The 15108-nt window shown below is 42.5% G+C and overlaps 1 protein-coding gene across 4 annotated transcripts; it reads right to left on the reverse strand.

Moving 5' to 3' along the window:
• Nucleotides 1–829: 829 nt before the first annotated feature.
• nocta (nocturnin a) lies at nucleotides 830–14901 on the reverse strand. Of its 4 annotated transcripts, XM_051421246.1 has the most exons (4): nucleotides 8132–8679; nucleotides 7234–7388; nucleotides 3471–3755; nucleotides 830–2370 (listed from the first exon to the last, which is right to left on the reverse strand). In XM_051421246.1, the coding sequence occupies exons 2-4, from the start codon at nucleotides 7280–7282 to the stop codon at nucleotides 1460–1462; spliced, it is 1245 nt and encodes a 414-aa protein (XP_051277206.1). In that variant the 5' UTR covers nucleotides 7283–7388; nucleotides 8132–8679; the 3' UTR covers nucleotides 830–1459. The 4 variants fall into 4 exon arrangements, with proteins under 4 accessions (XP_051277206.1, XP_051277205.1, XP_051277208.1 ...); XM_051421245.1 differs by lacking the exons at nucleotides 7234–7388; nucleotides 8132–8679 and adding an exon at nucleotides 14280–14901; XM_051421248.1 differs by lacking the exon at nucleotides 7234–7388 and having other exon boundaries at nucleotides 8132–8671.
• Between the last annotated feature and the right edge of the window lie 207 nt (nucleotides 14902–15108).

The following is a 15108-nucleotide window of genomic DNA, read 5'->3' on the forward strand; positions in this document are numbered from 1 at the left end:
TAATGAAGTTAATGAGGGAACCTCTTGGCGGTGGGGACTACAGACGGTTGCCATACAGCGGAAGGTAAAACCCGTATTTTGAAAAGAAAAACTTAAATGCAAAATACGACAGTTGAAAGTTTTTTTGTTCCCCAGTTTTTAAGAATTATTTGACGTGCCTTCCCAGTTTTGAGCCCCCCCCTCCAATAAATAACGTCTTTTTAACATAGACCGCTCATAGCATATGATCAATTAGGTCAGTATCATCTGATATAGAAATTGGATCAGATCGGTCCTAGCTCTAATTAAAGTAGGTCATTTTTATTAAAATAACTCATTTGCTGAGATTTTCAGTGTCATTGCAGTAGAACATGAGACAGATAATAAGTGGCTCCTCCTGGTGCTCCTAATGTCAGACCCGGAGGAACCTGATTGTTTCACACATTATCTGTCTCATGTACTGCTGTCAGGATATAGTGAGAGTTTCACTGAATATGAATAAAACTACTGTAACTGAAGAGTTTCCTTCGTTTAAACGAAATGGCCCAAAACAGAAAAACTGCCTCACATGAAAGTGTCCACATATTTTTGGCAATACAGTGTATGTACATGAGAGCATGAGCATCAATCTTCAATTGATTAAACCTACATAGCAAACAGTTTGATACGTGGCTGCTATAATACCAGTGTAAGCTTATCCCGTCCCTAAAACCACAATGTGTTTGCACAGACTAAACAAGCAATATAAAACCTGTTAGTGAGCTTTAGAAGTGCTCTTAAGTGGATGTTATTACCTTTGCATGCCAAAACAAAAACAAATTCACAACACAATAATCAAACAGGACAACAATAAGAGTACAAATAATGACTTTATTATATATATTAACATTAACATATCTCCTCCTGCTTAATGTATTCACAGCAACAACACTGTCATGATTACCAATGTCAAACTGAAGAACCATCCAGGATTACTTCAAAGCAAAATCATTTATTTTAAAACACAATAGGAAAGGATGTTGATTATGGTATAACCCACTGACAGAAAGTAGAAAGAATAATTTAAGAACATTAAGTGATAATAATCTGTGCGCATTGGAAACAATAAATAACCACAGTTGGCTTCCAGGAACTTCGGCAGATGAAGCACTTAGCTGCCATTTCAGCTGAACTCCAACTGAATCAAATCCAAACTTAAAACTCTGTTTGTTTTTCCAGCGAGGTGATGTCACAATGTCTCTTTTTCTTTTCCATTATGATGATGTCACAATGTCTCTTTTTCTTTTCCATTATGATGATCTCTAAAATAACATTACAGAAAGTGAACCAGCTTTATGGCTTTGTGTCTGTCTCATATTATTCACGTTCCCATTAGGTTTCACTTGTCCCGCCTTGAATCTGCTTCAATATGAGCACAGAAAGCAGCAGATGCTGTTCCTCTGCTTTACAGTAAAGGTTCAGTATTGTTTCTAGCGGTCCACTATCCCAGCCCTCCTATTGGTCCAGGGCTGCTGTGACTGGCAATCAGCCTCAATCTGTGCGGCTCCTCCCTGAAGGTGATGTCACAGAGCAGTGATAGATGGTCGGAGGGGTAGTGGTAGGAGGGGAGGCGGTCTGGGCCGATCTGCTCCTCTGTAGGAATGTCCAACAGGCACTCCACACTCAAAGCATCGTGGGTATACCAGATGTAGTCCAGAGTGCTGCAGCTCTCTCCAGAGGGGCGGATCTTCCATGTGGTATAGGCCGGCTCCGTCTGTCCGTCAGAGCTCAGCAGCTTGTAAGCAGAGTTCAGGCCGAGGGGGGAGGAGCTGAAGCGCCGGTACACGTCCTCCGAGGGTTCTGCGTTAAAGTCCCCACACACTATTAAAGGCACACTGGCCGAGGCTGCCTCGCTCTGGCTGCTGCCAGCTCGGGACGCTATGCTGCGTAAACTTTGCAGCAGGTCGGCGCCTTGTGCGCTCCGCAACCTCTCCCAGCCGCTACGAGCTTTGAGATGGGTGACGGCCACGCACAGCCGGCGGCCCGTTACCTGGCAGTTCAGCGTCTGGACGATGGCAACTTGGTTGGTGGGCAGCATCATGGCCGACAGCCGCAGGTGAGAGGTAGCCTGGAGGGAGAAGCGGGAGCGGCGGTAAAACAGAGCGCAGCCATCAGGACCATTATTCTGTTCTACATCCAGACAGGGAGACCAGGGTTTGGCCAGGAAGGTGCCATGGTAACCCAGGCTGGCCATGATTGGCTGGAAAGTGTCATAGTAATGGTCCACTTCCTGTAGACACACAATGTCGGGGCGGTAGGTGAGGATCTCCTCCAGGATCAGGTATTTCCTTTCCTGCCAGTTGAGAGCATCCAGTGGACAGCGGATAAAGCCGTCTTTCCCCTCACCAAGAGCTGGAAAGAAGAAGAAGAAGAAGAAGAAGAAGAAGAAGAAGAAGAAGAAGAAGAAGAGCGAGATCAATGATTATACCAAACCAGAACAAGGAGTCATTTCTGTGAGGCTGTACTTGGGCCAAGTGTGAACCTATCGTCACCCACTGGTTTTGGGAGTATCTTTTGAAACCTCGAGTTTGGCATTTTGGCCATCACCATGACAGTTTGTCGGAGCCAGTGGAGGTGATGTACTGCGAGTTGAGCTGCTCTCATTGGCTGCACAGTTTCAACTCGTCACAATAATGGTGGCTCGCCTGGTCACACAGGATTTCGTATTCCAGATAAACAGTACACTAAAATATGTTTGTGAAATGATTTGAGAAGAGAAATGACCTGTCAATCAGAAGGTAGCCCCGCCCTAAAGCACCACCCTGCTTTATGGTCTGTTTTACTCTAAATGGAACCATCAGTTACTAAATGAACATCATGCTGTATGGAAGAAGACTGAAACTAGAGACTGAGACTATAAACTCATTAGGAAACTGTTTACTGAGCTCATACATTGAGTGAGAAGTCTCTCCATTAGACTGCATGGCATAATGTTTTATTGCAGCTAATGGCGCTCCCCCTGCTGGCCTTTACATAGAATGCAGGTTTTTAAACACAGAGCTTCTGGGTTCTAATGGCCAGCAGGGGGAGCTCCATTGGCTGCATAAAAGAAGTCCCCAAGTCTTGTAAAGGCAGGTTTGAAGTCATCAATGTCCGAGTCATGAATCCACAGCTCTGGTATTTGGTCATAAATGATTAACTAACAGATTCAAAAAACAGCTCCTTACTTGAATATGCATAGTGTATATACTTTGATTTAGTCTTATATTTTCTATTTTGTAATATTTAAATTTGTGATATCTTGTTGTACCTCCACTTTTGTACTCTCTTTTGCACTACATTGCCCTGTGTCAATCTTGAATTTCTCCTAAGGGGGATCAGTAAAGGAATATCTTATCTAATCTTAAACTGAACTTCTGACCTGCTGATGGACCAAAGTTATTACAATTCATGTCTGAACCAAAGCAAACTGGATTCTTCACAAATGTATGGTTTACTCAGAGTTGTCTTACCTTGTGCAAGTATATTCCACTGCAGAATCCGTATGGGGGGGTTGTGCTTGTGGCGGCAGGGCGCAATGCCGGTGGGATAGACCAGATCCCGATGTGGCCGGGCCGGACGTCTCTGCAGAGCCTCCTCGCACTCTCTGAGCAGCTGGTCCGGATCGATCTCAGCCAGGTCCTGGTCAGGGTTGTCCTCCAGGTATGGGTCTGGTTGGGCCAAGGGGGCCCTGTTGAGTGGCTGGGCCAATGTACCAAACAACCTGCTGCTGCTACTGCTGCCACCCATTGGACAAACTGATGGAGAGGAAACATGGGAGGAATATGTGTTAGCCACCATAAGCTCGGACCAGACCCAGAAAGGTAGTATCAGCAGAGCAAGTGTGTTTTTATTGCTTATGAATTCAACCTTTCCTTTATAAGTTCTTTCAAAAGAACTTACAGCACTGTGTTCTTCTTATAGAAGTGCTGAGGCTTAAGTTTCTGCTCCCTTTTCTAAAGAAAGGCATGAGTGTGGATCCTGACTATATGATTTTGGAGTTCTGAAAAACCTACTTTGCTTGTTTTCAGTACCATTTGTATGCTATGTCACACTACCCATAAGGCACTGAGAGAGAAAAAGGAAATGGGATTGATCAAGAAAGCCCTCTAGAGTATCTCTGGTGTCATATCTATGGGCTCAGAGGCAGAGCGAGTCTTCTTCTAATCGGAAGGTTGACGGTTCGATACCCGGCTCCTCCCGCCACATGTTGAAGTATCCTTGAGCAAGATACTGAACCACAAATTGCTCCTGATGCTGTGTATGAATGAGTTAGTTTCTGTTCAATGGACTTCACTGAGTGAATGTGTGTGAAAGGGTGTTAAAGTGCTTGGAGTGGTCGGAAGACTAGAAAGACCATTTACCAAATCTTTCACACAGTGGTCTTCCACCAATTTAGCTCTGGTTCTTGAACCAGTTCCATTCCTGTTATTTTTCAGTTCTAGCTGTGAACCAACTCTCTGGGTTCCGAACCAATCTAGTTTTCGGACAAAATGGTCCAAAATGGTTCCCTATTGGTGGAAAAGGCCTACTTGTGACATGGTTTTGGATCTGTAGCCAGATGAAGCCAGTCAGTGGAAGGTGGCATGGTTTTATCACACAAAGACTACCAGACAGGAAGATGGGTTGTGTGAAAACATAAACATAAATACAGACATGCCAGCAGTCGGTTCTGTAGACAGGACAACGGTTTGGAGGCTATTTTTGTTGCTTTACAAGTTTAAGAACATACTGACTAAACATTTGTTCAGACCACTCACTGAAGAGCTGACAGTGAGACAACAAACAGTCCAACAGTCCAGAACATGCAGAGGTAGGAAAGGACACTGACTTCACATCTGTCTCATTTTAAAGAGACTATTATCAGCCCCATATATGGGTCTACAACAAAGTAGAATGGCTTTAGTCAAGGGTTGAGTTGGTGGCTCAGTCTTTAATCTGTCAGAAGTCAAAGATTGTACAGAGACAGCTGTATGTGACTGCTCAGTCAGATGAGAGGAGAGATAGCTCCAGCAGACTGGCTGTAGTAGTAGATAAGTGTTATAGATACAGATGTAGAGACAGAGAAGAAGACAGGGCAATATAATCTTCATTATACTGTAACTTATATAAGACTACTAAACATTTATCTGTCCTCTGAATGAATTTGATTAAACTCCTTTGAAAAGCCATGGGAATTAAACAAACGGGTACAGTTTAATGGCTGAGGTGAATGACATTCAGTCATTTGATGAGTTTTCTGCATACACAGCCTTGGAAAACCCCTCAGACTTGCCAAAATTCAAATGTAATAACCATTCACATGATCTGTAATTGGAGACGAGAGGAAGACATTGGCTGTAGTTGAATAGTAAAAAAATGGCCTAACCACTATTGCCTAATAATTCCAGAGAAACTGAAGGTAGAGCTGCAATGATTCATTGAATTAGTCGGGAACTATTAAATTAACCACCAACTATTTTGATAATCAATTAATAGTTTTGAGTCATTTTAAGAAAAAATGTCCAAATTCATCTTTTTTCATCTTCTAAAATGAATACATTTTTCTGCTGCTGGATCCTTGCTATCTTTCTTTGCATTAACCCAGTTTCCCTCTGACAGCTGTGCTAAAACAGCAGAACCATGTTAGACAGTAGAGCCCTCCCCTTTTACCTCCTTACTGCTGTTCTACTGCTCCAGTCACTGTATGGAACTGTGTGTCTTACCAATGGCCTCCATGTCTGGTCAAATGCTCTCCTCCCTCTTCTCCCTGCTCCTGAAGACCAGAAGATCCTCCTCTGTGTCTGTGTCACTCACTCCGGCCCTCTTCCCTTTTATCTTCTTCCTTTACATAGCTGAATCTCTCTCTCTGTCTGTCTGTCTATGCTGTGACTCATCCTTTATCTGTCTCGTCCTCGGTGTGTCTGTCTTCCTCTCTCTGTCTGAATCATCACTTCCCACCCCTCCCTCCCCCTTGCTCACTCACTGGGTGACAGAATGACCTCTAGAGCTGGGAGACACAGTAAGCCTGTCTCAGACAGAGAGAGAGAGGCGGGAGAGAGGGAGAGACTGGAGGACCAATAAGCTTCCTTTATTGTCAGTCGTTAGAAGGATGAACATGTTCTTCACAGTCAGCATCTCTCATCATTATTTCTTTTCTTTCTTTCTTTCTTTCTTTCTTTCTTCCTTTCTTTCTTTCTTTCTTTCTTTCTTTCTTTCTTTCTTCCTTCCTTTCTTCCTTCCTTTGTCATTAAACATCTTTAGGAGGTAAAAGGAAGATGAAGAAGAAAGGGGAAAGAAAGATAGCCAGGGCCGCAGGGGTGGGTAGGTGTGTATGTGTGTATGTGTGGATAAGGATGTTGTCTAACTTATTAAGTGAGTGAGTGGGTTTTGAAAAGAATGTGCATGTTGTTCAACAGGTGGGGATGGCAGGGTACACACACACACACACACACACACACACACACACACACACACACACACACACACACACACACACACACACACACACACACACACACACACACACACACACACACACACACACACACACACACACACACACACACACACACACACACACACACACAGACAGGCCATGTGTTCTCTGGTTAACTGAGGATAGAGGAAGGAAGAGAGAGAGAGAGTGTAAGTTGTCTCAGTTTGTCAGTGGCACATTTACATTCTTTTCAACACCTGGTTAATTCACTGACCTGATCTTGGGTCAGTGTGCACCGCTTCCCCACAGAGAGAAAAACTTTGTGAAACTGTTTAATCTGTGGGACCAAATATTCCCTGATTTCCCCCAATGAAGGATGGTATTGTATGGAATGTATTTATATGGTGCTTTTCTACCTTAAATAATGAAGTACTACACAATTTTGCCTCTCACTCACACACACCCTCACACTTCAATGGAGCTGGAGATTGAATGGCCAACCCTATGGTTGGTGGCTGACCCACTCTATATGACAGTACCTTTAAGTGAATAACAGGGTGTATAGTCTACTCTGTAGGCCAGGCAGTGGAAGAACTAGGAACAGAATGATTGTCGGCCTGGCCAATATTTAGCATTTTTCCGAATATCAGATTTTTGAAAAATACGATTTCCAATAAAATAAATTCAATGAAGCGCTACCTTGGCACTGATACAGCCGGCATTGGAACATTACCTCTCATCATCAACGATTATCTATTATAGTATGAGGTTACGTTGAAAAAGGTATTGATAACTAATACATCCACTGTAGTACTTACTATCTGTGTGGAAGTTCTTTCTCTTAGTACTCTCCATTTCTCTCTCCATCTCTCACTCACTGAGGAGGACGAGGCATGACATCTCTTTCGTGTCACATGCATGCCAAGTAACGACATTTGGTGCAGCTGTATTGTCAGGGTCCTAACAGAACACCCTACAGTGCCAGAAACAGGTTGTGATAACAAAAAGGAAAAACAAAGTCAACATTTGTCATCACTTGGGAGAATTGTGACCACAAGAAACTTGGAGAGGGCAATGAAAAAATGGGAGTTCCCCAGAAAAATCGTGAGGGGTGGCAAATATCCAGGGTCGCCATCTTAGTTTAGCAGGCTAACATTACCAATTAGCACTAAACACAAAGTACAGCTGAGGCTTGTAGAGTTGGACAAACTGATATTTTAACCTAACGACGGTGTGTCAATAAAAAGTCAGGGAGTCACCAAAGTCTGCACAACATGTAATGCCAATACATTCAATGTGTTATTAGTCAGATATTTCAAATCTCAACCAGCCAACCGACACTGTCGTCCCTACAGCCACTGTCGACTAGAAGCCTCTCAACACAACACAGTGCAAAACAGCACTAACTGTGGCCTCACAGTGAGCGCACCATTGTATGAGCTCCACTCTGACACTGCATCAAAAAGTCAACATTCATAGGCACCGTCTCCTTGTTATAGGCAGGATCATTTTTGCTGTTGCAAATAATGGAATTATTCCATCTTACTTAATAATGACTTAACTAATCATTGTCCTCTTCCTTCAACTTCATCATTAGTACGTAGATATGTGGATCCCAAAGTCTGGATGCTGATCAAACTGCCTCCGTACTGTACTATCAGAGGGGAATGACACTGGCTGGACCACATTTAACAAACAACACCAGTAGATACTTACATGGAATGAAATGGATGAAGGAAACACACACACATACACAACTCTGTCCACGGGTTATCCTTTTCTTCTGCCTGTGGTCCTCTCAGTCATCCCTCGCTCTACCTCCTTCACTCTGTCTGCATAGGCGGACTGAGCGGGAGCAGAGTCTGCTGGATGTGTGCGGAAGGATGGTGTGACTCTCATGAGACGGCCCCAGTGACTGCTGCTGTGGGAGCCACATGAAGGATGTGACTCAGTCACTGACTGGCCCATTCAAGAATTCTCTCTCTCTCTCTCTCTCTCTCTCTCTCTCACACACACTCACACTCACACACAGAGAATGAGAACTCAGTAAACTGGAATGACAATCAACAATGAGCTGTCAGGCAGGCAAAGAATTCCCATTCACTTTGTGTTCATTCTACAGTGAACGTGTCCTGCAGTATTACAGCACCAGGGAAGAGACCCAGAGTGTCCAAACAGTACCTACCAGTCGGAACACTTGAAAGACAATTCTGGGGGCGCACTGGTAGCTCAACTGGTAGAGCTGGCACCCCATGTACAAAGGCTGAGTCCTTGCTGCAGCGTCCAGGGGTTCCGGTCCCCCCCTTCCCCCCCTGCCTCTTGTTTACCTTGAGCTACCCTATCAGTTAAGATAAAAGCCTCGGTTCAACTTGAGAATCTTTTATGAACCTTTTGTCCATCCTCATGAGTCCGTCTGCTCTGTGCAGCAGACACAGAGGGGTTGACTAAGTTGACTTTTTTGCCCATATGTGACCCAGATGAGATTTTTTAAAACACTCTGAACAGCACAAATTAGATTTTTTCAAATCCGATCCAGGCCACTTCCATATGTGGTCCTAAATCGGATACATATTTAAAAGCGACCTCAGTCTGAACGGTTATGTCGCATTTCTTCCGAATTTTCACAATTCAGGAGGCAGGATGCGGCAATATCATAATCATCATAATTTTGTCGGCTTCGATTGCACAAATACTTCAAAATTGACACACACACACACACACACACACACACACACACACACACACACACACACACACACACACACACACACACACACACACACACACACACACACACACACACACACACTGACATGTGTAGCACCCATATTTATGTACGTAAACACAGCGTGGCATCACGTCTTCTTCTACACATGCGGGTCACTTATAATGTGAACAACCACGCAAAAAAACGGGTCTCAGCTAAAAATTGAATTGAGCATTAAGACCTGCAGTGTGACCATAGCCTTACCGCTTGGGTAGCTTCGCAGGCTGTCACCTCGTGACCTGTGGCCCCCTTTTAGGCTAGTAGCCTACCCCAGAGTGGCATGGGGACACTATACCAAAACAACTGTAATGCAAAGCAGACAAATCCCTCCCTCAGGATCCACACTGTTGCACTGGGTGACATGGTTCTTTATTACCATGAACACACACACTATGCTGCCGCTCCAAATACTCACTAGAACACCAAATGTGGATTAAACTGCTGCTGAAAATAGTTCCCCCAAAAAATACACTATTTCTCCTGTTTGGGTAACTAAACTGCTTATGAAATTAATGGCGATTAATTTAACAGTTGATAACTACCCAACGGAATAATCCTTGAGGGCAAAGTTGATCTTTCAGAAGCAATTATATCATATGTTTACACACTACACTACAGAGACATCAGTGCCTCACAAACATCAGACTGTTCTCCCAAGCTGACCATAGAGGCTGACGCTGGTTTTGTTGCACTAGTGTGGGTCCTCACCTTTCTGAAATATCAGAGCAAATTTTCAAGTAGCAATTATTTGAACTAATCAACGTCATATTTGACATCTCAACAATTAATTTCTCGCCTAAAATATCTAAAAACAGCTATGAGTCATCAACAACCATTTTTTATTCAGGTAAAACTGACTGAGCAATAAGCTCTTTTAGGACAATGCTAGGAGTTCACAGGGTTGCTGGTTAATGCTAAATGCATGCTGGGATACTTGTCTAACCCAAGATCAAATGGATTAGAATGGAATGTATTTATTTAGCAGGAAACCTACAAACCAGGCAGCACCATTACTGCCCTGGTGTTTTCTCTGGTGTAGAGAAAAGAGCACACGGTGGTAGAGGTCCAGGTCCAGGTCCAGTGAAGCTGTTATTGAGTAATAAGCTGAGTAGTGCTGGTTACACAGAGAGATCAAATTCCAGGCCATCGTCTCCTCCGCTGTGGCAACCACGTGCCAATTAACTGAATTGCCAGAGTGGTGTATTGGATTAAGTGATAGAGGTTGAAAACTGAATGAGGGATTGTCTTGTTCTGTATGTGACGTTAATCAGACACTGAGCTGCCTGTGGAGCTACTGAATTCCACTGAGAGTCAGTCACAGACGGACACTTAGAGGAGCTTTTAAAGCGTGATACTGGCACCCTTTGTTTGAGCTCAAACCTTCGAGAACCATCACTAAAATCTTTAATGTTGACAATTTTGGCCACTTACCAAGATGAACTGTTCTCCAAATCTGATTAAGCCAGTGTCAATAACATCTGCATGTAACAAATGTAACACCCTCAATCTTATGATCAGACCTTAAACACAGTCATCAGATCAGTTTTAGGATTTATTTCTGTGCTGCAAGATTTAACTATTGAATGGAAGCTAATAGGGGCCTGATTGTCTCTTGACCCATGTCTTCTTTACTGGATGGTTACTGTATATAACAGTCCATGGAGTTAGACTACAGTAAGAAGGCCTCAAGCACAGAAACTGTTTAAGTTTAATTTAAAGCACCATTTTGCTGCTGACTCAGACCACATGCATCTGGGTGTTAGTGTGTGACCTGACCACAGGTATTAAACTAGAAACCTGACCTGTCTACTTGTGACAACACCTAAAGTCGACAAACCTTTAACCGGGTTAGAACTACTCAACCCAAATGCTGGGTCCTGACTGGCTGAGAACCTTCTAAGAACCCGTTTTCTTTCCCATGGACTAAAAAAGCCACCATAGACCCACGTCAGTGTGTCAGCTATCGTTACCAAGGTTATGCTAGCTGGCTAGCTAGCTAGCTGTGTCAGTTAACATTACCCAAGCAAACATACTATTAATTTCTCACGTAACATCACTAACCAAGAATGTAACATTAAAGTTCCTAACAATCTTACGTATGAAACATTGAAATGAGTAGCTAAATGAATAGCTAAGCTTGCTTGGGTAATGCGAACGGTCACATTTTATGGTTTCTTCAGTTCTCCATGACAGTAAACTGAATATATTTAGTTAAAACAAGACAGTTGAGGACATCACCTTAGGCTTTGGTAAACTCTGATCAACATTTTATGGACCAAACAACTAATGGATTAATCGAGAAAATGATGGACAGATTATTATAATTATTAGATGCAGCCCTAATCTAAAGTGAACAGATTTGAGTTTTATCTATGGATGCACCAATACCACTTTTCTAAAGAAGGTAAGTAAGTTAAAGTATTTGCTTAAAATATCTCCAAACTGCTGACATTGCTTCTTCTCCACCTACCTGCTGAACTAATGAGACTAACAAGTTACGCAACATGCCGCTGCTGTGAAGCAGTATTGGAGTACTTTTATGATTACAATTACACGTGCATAAGCTCAGAGTTGGACCAGATACTGATATCGGTGCCTTCACTGGTCAAATGTAAGCAAACATGTTTGGTACAGACCCCAACAAATGTCATGTCATCATGATTACAAGTTTTTTTCAGTGAAAATGAAAATTGCGATGCAAAAATGGCCATTCCCACTTATACTGAATCGTATCGCAATCTCAATATCTATCAAAATAACTGCAATATGACTTTTTTAGCAAATTGCGCTATATCAAACCCAAACCCAAAATATAATGTCTATTGAATCTGTTTAACTTGTCATTGTTTGACTGCAACTTCAATCCACTGTCCCTATAAGACATAAACATTTCTTTATAGTGCTGTTGTAGACAATTCTCTCCATCGTATGCCTTTGTAACGTCAGATGCTAATGCAAATAAAGCTGCAGCCTCTCTTTCTATCTGACCATGAAAATCCTGTGCATTAACATCTCAGCAGCGGATTGAGCTCTTGTTCTATCACACAGTCCTATCAGCTGATCTGTCAGCTAGTTAGATGGAGCCCTAGATGCAGTGAGATAAGTGCAATGTCATGGTTTGCAGTGGCAGAAAGGAAACAGAGACAGATTACTGGACAGAGGTACCTACTTAAGAGCCACAAGTGAGAACATAGAGAACATCCTGTACCACAGTTTTAGAGCGGGAATAAATAGAACTGGTTGCTTAGTGGGGGCAGTGTTAGCTACCATGGCTAAAGGAATGAAGACCTATAGAAACTCCAAAGACACACTGATTGGTTGACAGATTTCATTTTCACAGTTCTTTTCTTCTCAAATCTCCAAAGACAAGTATGCATAGTGTACACTAGCTCATTATTAACCAACACAGACCTTAAAGTACTCCGAAAAATGAAGAGTTTCAACATCTACACTTCAGTGATCAAAACGTCATCTACCCATGATGAAGTCTGTCACAGTCAATAGTCAGTAAGAGGCATTCCAAACTAGTGCTGAATCAATTAGTCAACCACATCAACGATTTTTTAAAGTACCATCTAGCACAAAACACCAAACAGTTGCTGCTTCCAGGGTTTAGCTTTAATGGGAGGATTTGTTCTGTTCATATGTATTTGTAAACTGACTTAGAGATGAAACTGTTATTCAAAAGGTCCATCAACAGAAGATTGATTCATTTCGATAACTGAATGATGGTTTTAATCATTTCTAAGGCAAACATGCCCCAAATTCTGCAGCATCTCATATGTCAATACTCTATGCTTTTCTTTGCCTACATTATAGTAAACTGAATGTCAGAATTATGTTGGACACATACATGAAAATGTCATCTTGAACTGTAGGAAATTGATACATTTTATTAACTAAATGACTACAGTTGGTTACAGCTCTAGAAGTGATTTCCCAAGACAAAATTCCAACACTGGCTGGTTCTAGGCAGTCAAACATGAGGATTTGCTGTTTTACTCCGCTTTTTATAACAGTATATTGAATATCTTTGGGTTTTGTACTAGTGATCGATTGATTAATCTGTTGTACAATTAATCAGGTTGATTACCTGGTATTTTTAGATAATCGGCATTGGTCGATGCCTGCACTCACAAGGCAGATACACAAAAAATGTCTGTAGAAACATCTGCATCCTGCTGTAAAAGTAAGCCCAAATTTCCTCAGTCACCATGTTTTTTTTAAAAATGCTAACATGTTTCTACATCAAATCTAATCTGAAACATTACTGGTTAGAGTTATATTTTATTATAGTGTATAGAATAGTACAGTTGAATGACGTTGCTTCTTACACACTGTACCCGGCTCTCCCTTCATTCTGAAATCCACAACATAAACCAAAGTATTTTTCTATTTAATCAAGAAAAATGACATCTAAGATATCATGTTACTGGGTAAGATTACATGTATATTAGATTATAATGTGCACTGAAACATGGAATTATGAAACATTTTTCAACCCTGCTCTCTAAATATCAGCATCTACCATTGAAAACACATGTTGGTCAACCACTATTTTGTACTGTTGATCAGAAAAAACAAGATATTTGCAATATATATAGAGTATGATGCTACACACCATCATGTGTGTAATGTTGAATAATGTCTGCAATATTCCATCAAGCATATCTGACTGTATATATAAAATGGTATATATAGTGTGTATACAACTCTTATTTCTATCTCTATCTCTTGTATTCTATCTTCTATCTTATCTGTCATTATTTAAGCTGCAGTAACAAGTGAATATCTTATCTAGTCTGATCAGATAACATCAGAGGTGGGATGCATAAAGCTAGCACTGTCAGAATACTGTATGTACACACACAACATAAACCTTATGAATCATTAGTGCCATAGTATGGTAAACCCCTGTAAAGTACGAGTAACTTATGTTAAGTGTGTGACGAATTGTAGGCTGACTACTCAGAAACCACATTTTGAGTGACGGAGGAGGACACGTCAGATGCTGAAGAGTAGGCGTTTGGTGGAAAGGCCAACCGACTGACATTCCCTGCTGGTGAACGCTGGCTGGAATACTCAGGTGTACAGTACCTGGTGCTGCCCGAGTGCTGGATGCTCCGTTCGGACTCCGCTGGGGCCAGGTCCCTTTCGTTAGCCCTCCTCCGACACCGGGGTTACAGTACCGTGTTCCCGCCGGGGCTGAGACTGTTCCCGGTGAAAACGGTCTCCTGGCTGTCGGTCCCCCCAGCGAGGACACACACAGCTGGCTGACGAAAGCCGAACAGCGACGAGCCGGATTCATTCTTTACTGTCCTGTACTTTACCGTACTGAGTTTAACGTCCTACTAAACCTACTAAGTTACTGGCAGTGTGCCGCTGTCTTTTCACCGACACTAACGAAACCGAGACATTTGTTCGACCAAAAGCTTGAGAATGTTCCCCCAACAGCGTTCTGACAGCACAAACTTCCTCTTCTCTTTGTATTTTTGAAGGTAAGAGAAAGCCGGCTAAAGTTACATCATTTTTCCAGTGAGTCACGGAACACCGGCTGCTGAGGGTTTGGCCAGTGATGGGTTCGTCCGTAATACTTTACCGAGAGCGCCAAAATACGTTAAAACTGACTATACACTAAGTAGTGAGTACACGCCGTTGAAACTGTATCAGACTGTTTTATTTTCCCTCCCAAACGGATAAAAACCCAGATGCTAAAAAGCTACATATACTGACCCCCCCTCATGTCATCAATGGTTCAAGCCCCGTAGACTCCTGTGTCAAAGAGACGGAAACCAGCGAGAAGAGGGCGTTGACTTTCCCTAAACAAGCCAATCAGCGTTCAGTGCGCTTATTGGACAGGAATGACGCAAAGTTGCACGGTCTAACGTCACCAACACGTCCCTCCACGCATATTTCAGGTGCGGTT

The sequence above is a fragment of the Dicentrarchus labrax genome, unplaced genomic scaffold, assembly GCF_905237075.1.
Source record: "Dicentrarchus labrax unplaced genomic scaffold, dlabrax2021, whole genome shotgun sequence".
NCBI lineage: Eukaryota > Metazoa > Chordata > Actinopteri > Moronidae > Dicentrarchus > Dicentrarchus labrax.

Excerpts from the sequence above, each read along its gene's own strand:
- nocta (XM_051421245.1), bottom strand. The coding sequence starts at position 14,490 with ATGAATCCGGCTCGTCGCTGTTCGGCTTTCGTCAGCCAGCTGTGTGTG. Across the intron at positions 3,756-14,279 it reads CAGCACTCGGGCAGCACCAG|TTTGTCCAATGGGTGGCAGC; the intron begins GTACTGTACACC and ends CCTCTCCATCAG. Across the intron at positions 2,371-3,470 it reads GTGGAATATACTTGCACAAG|CTCTTGGTGAGGGGAAAGAC; the intron begins GTAAGACAACTC and ends TCTTCTTTCCAG.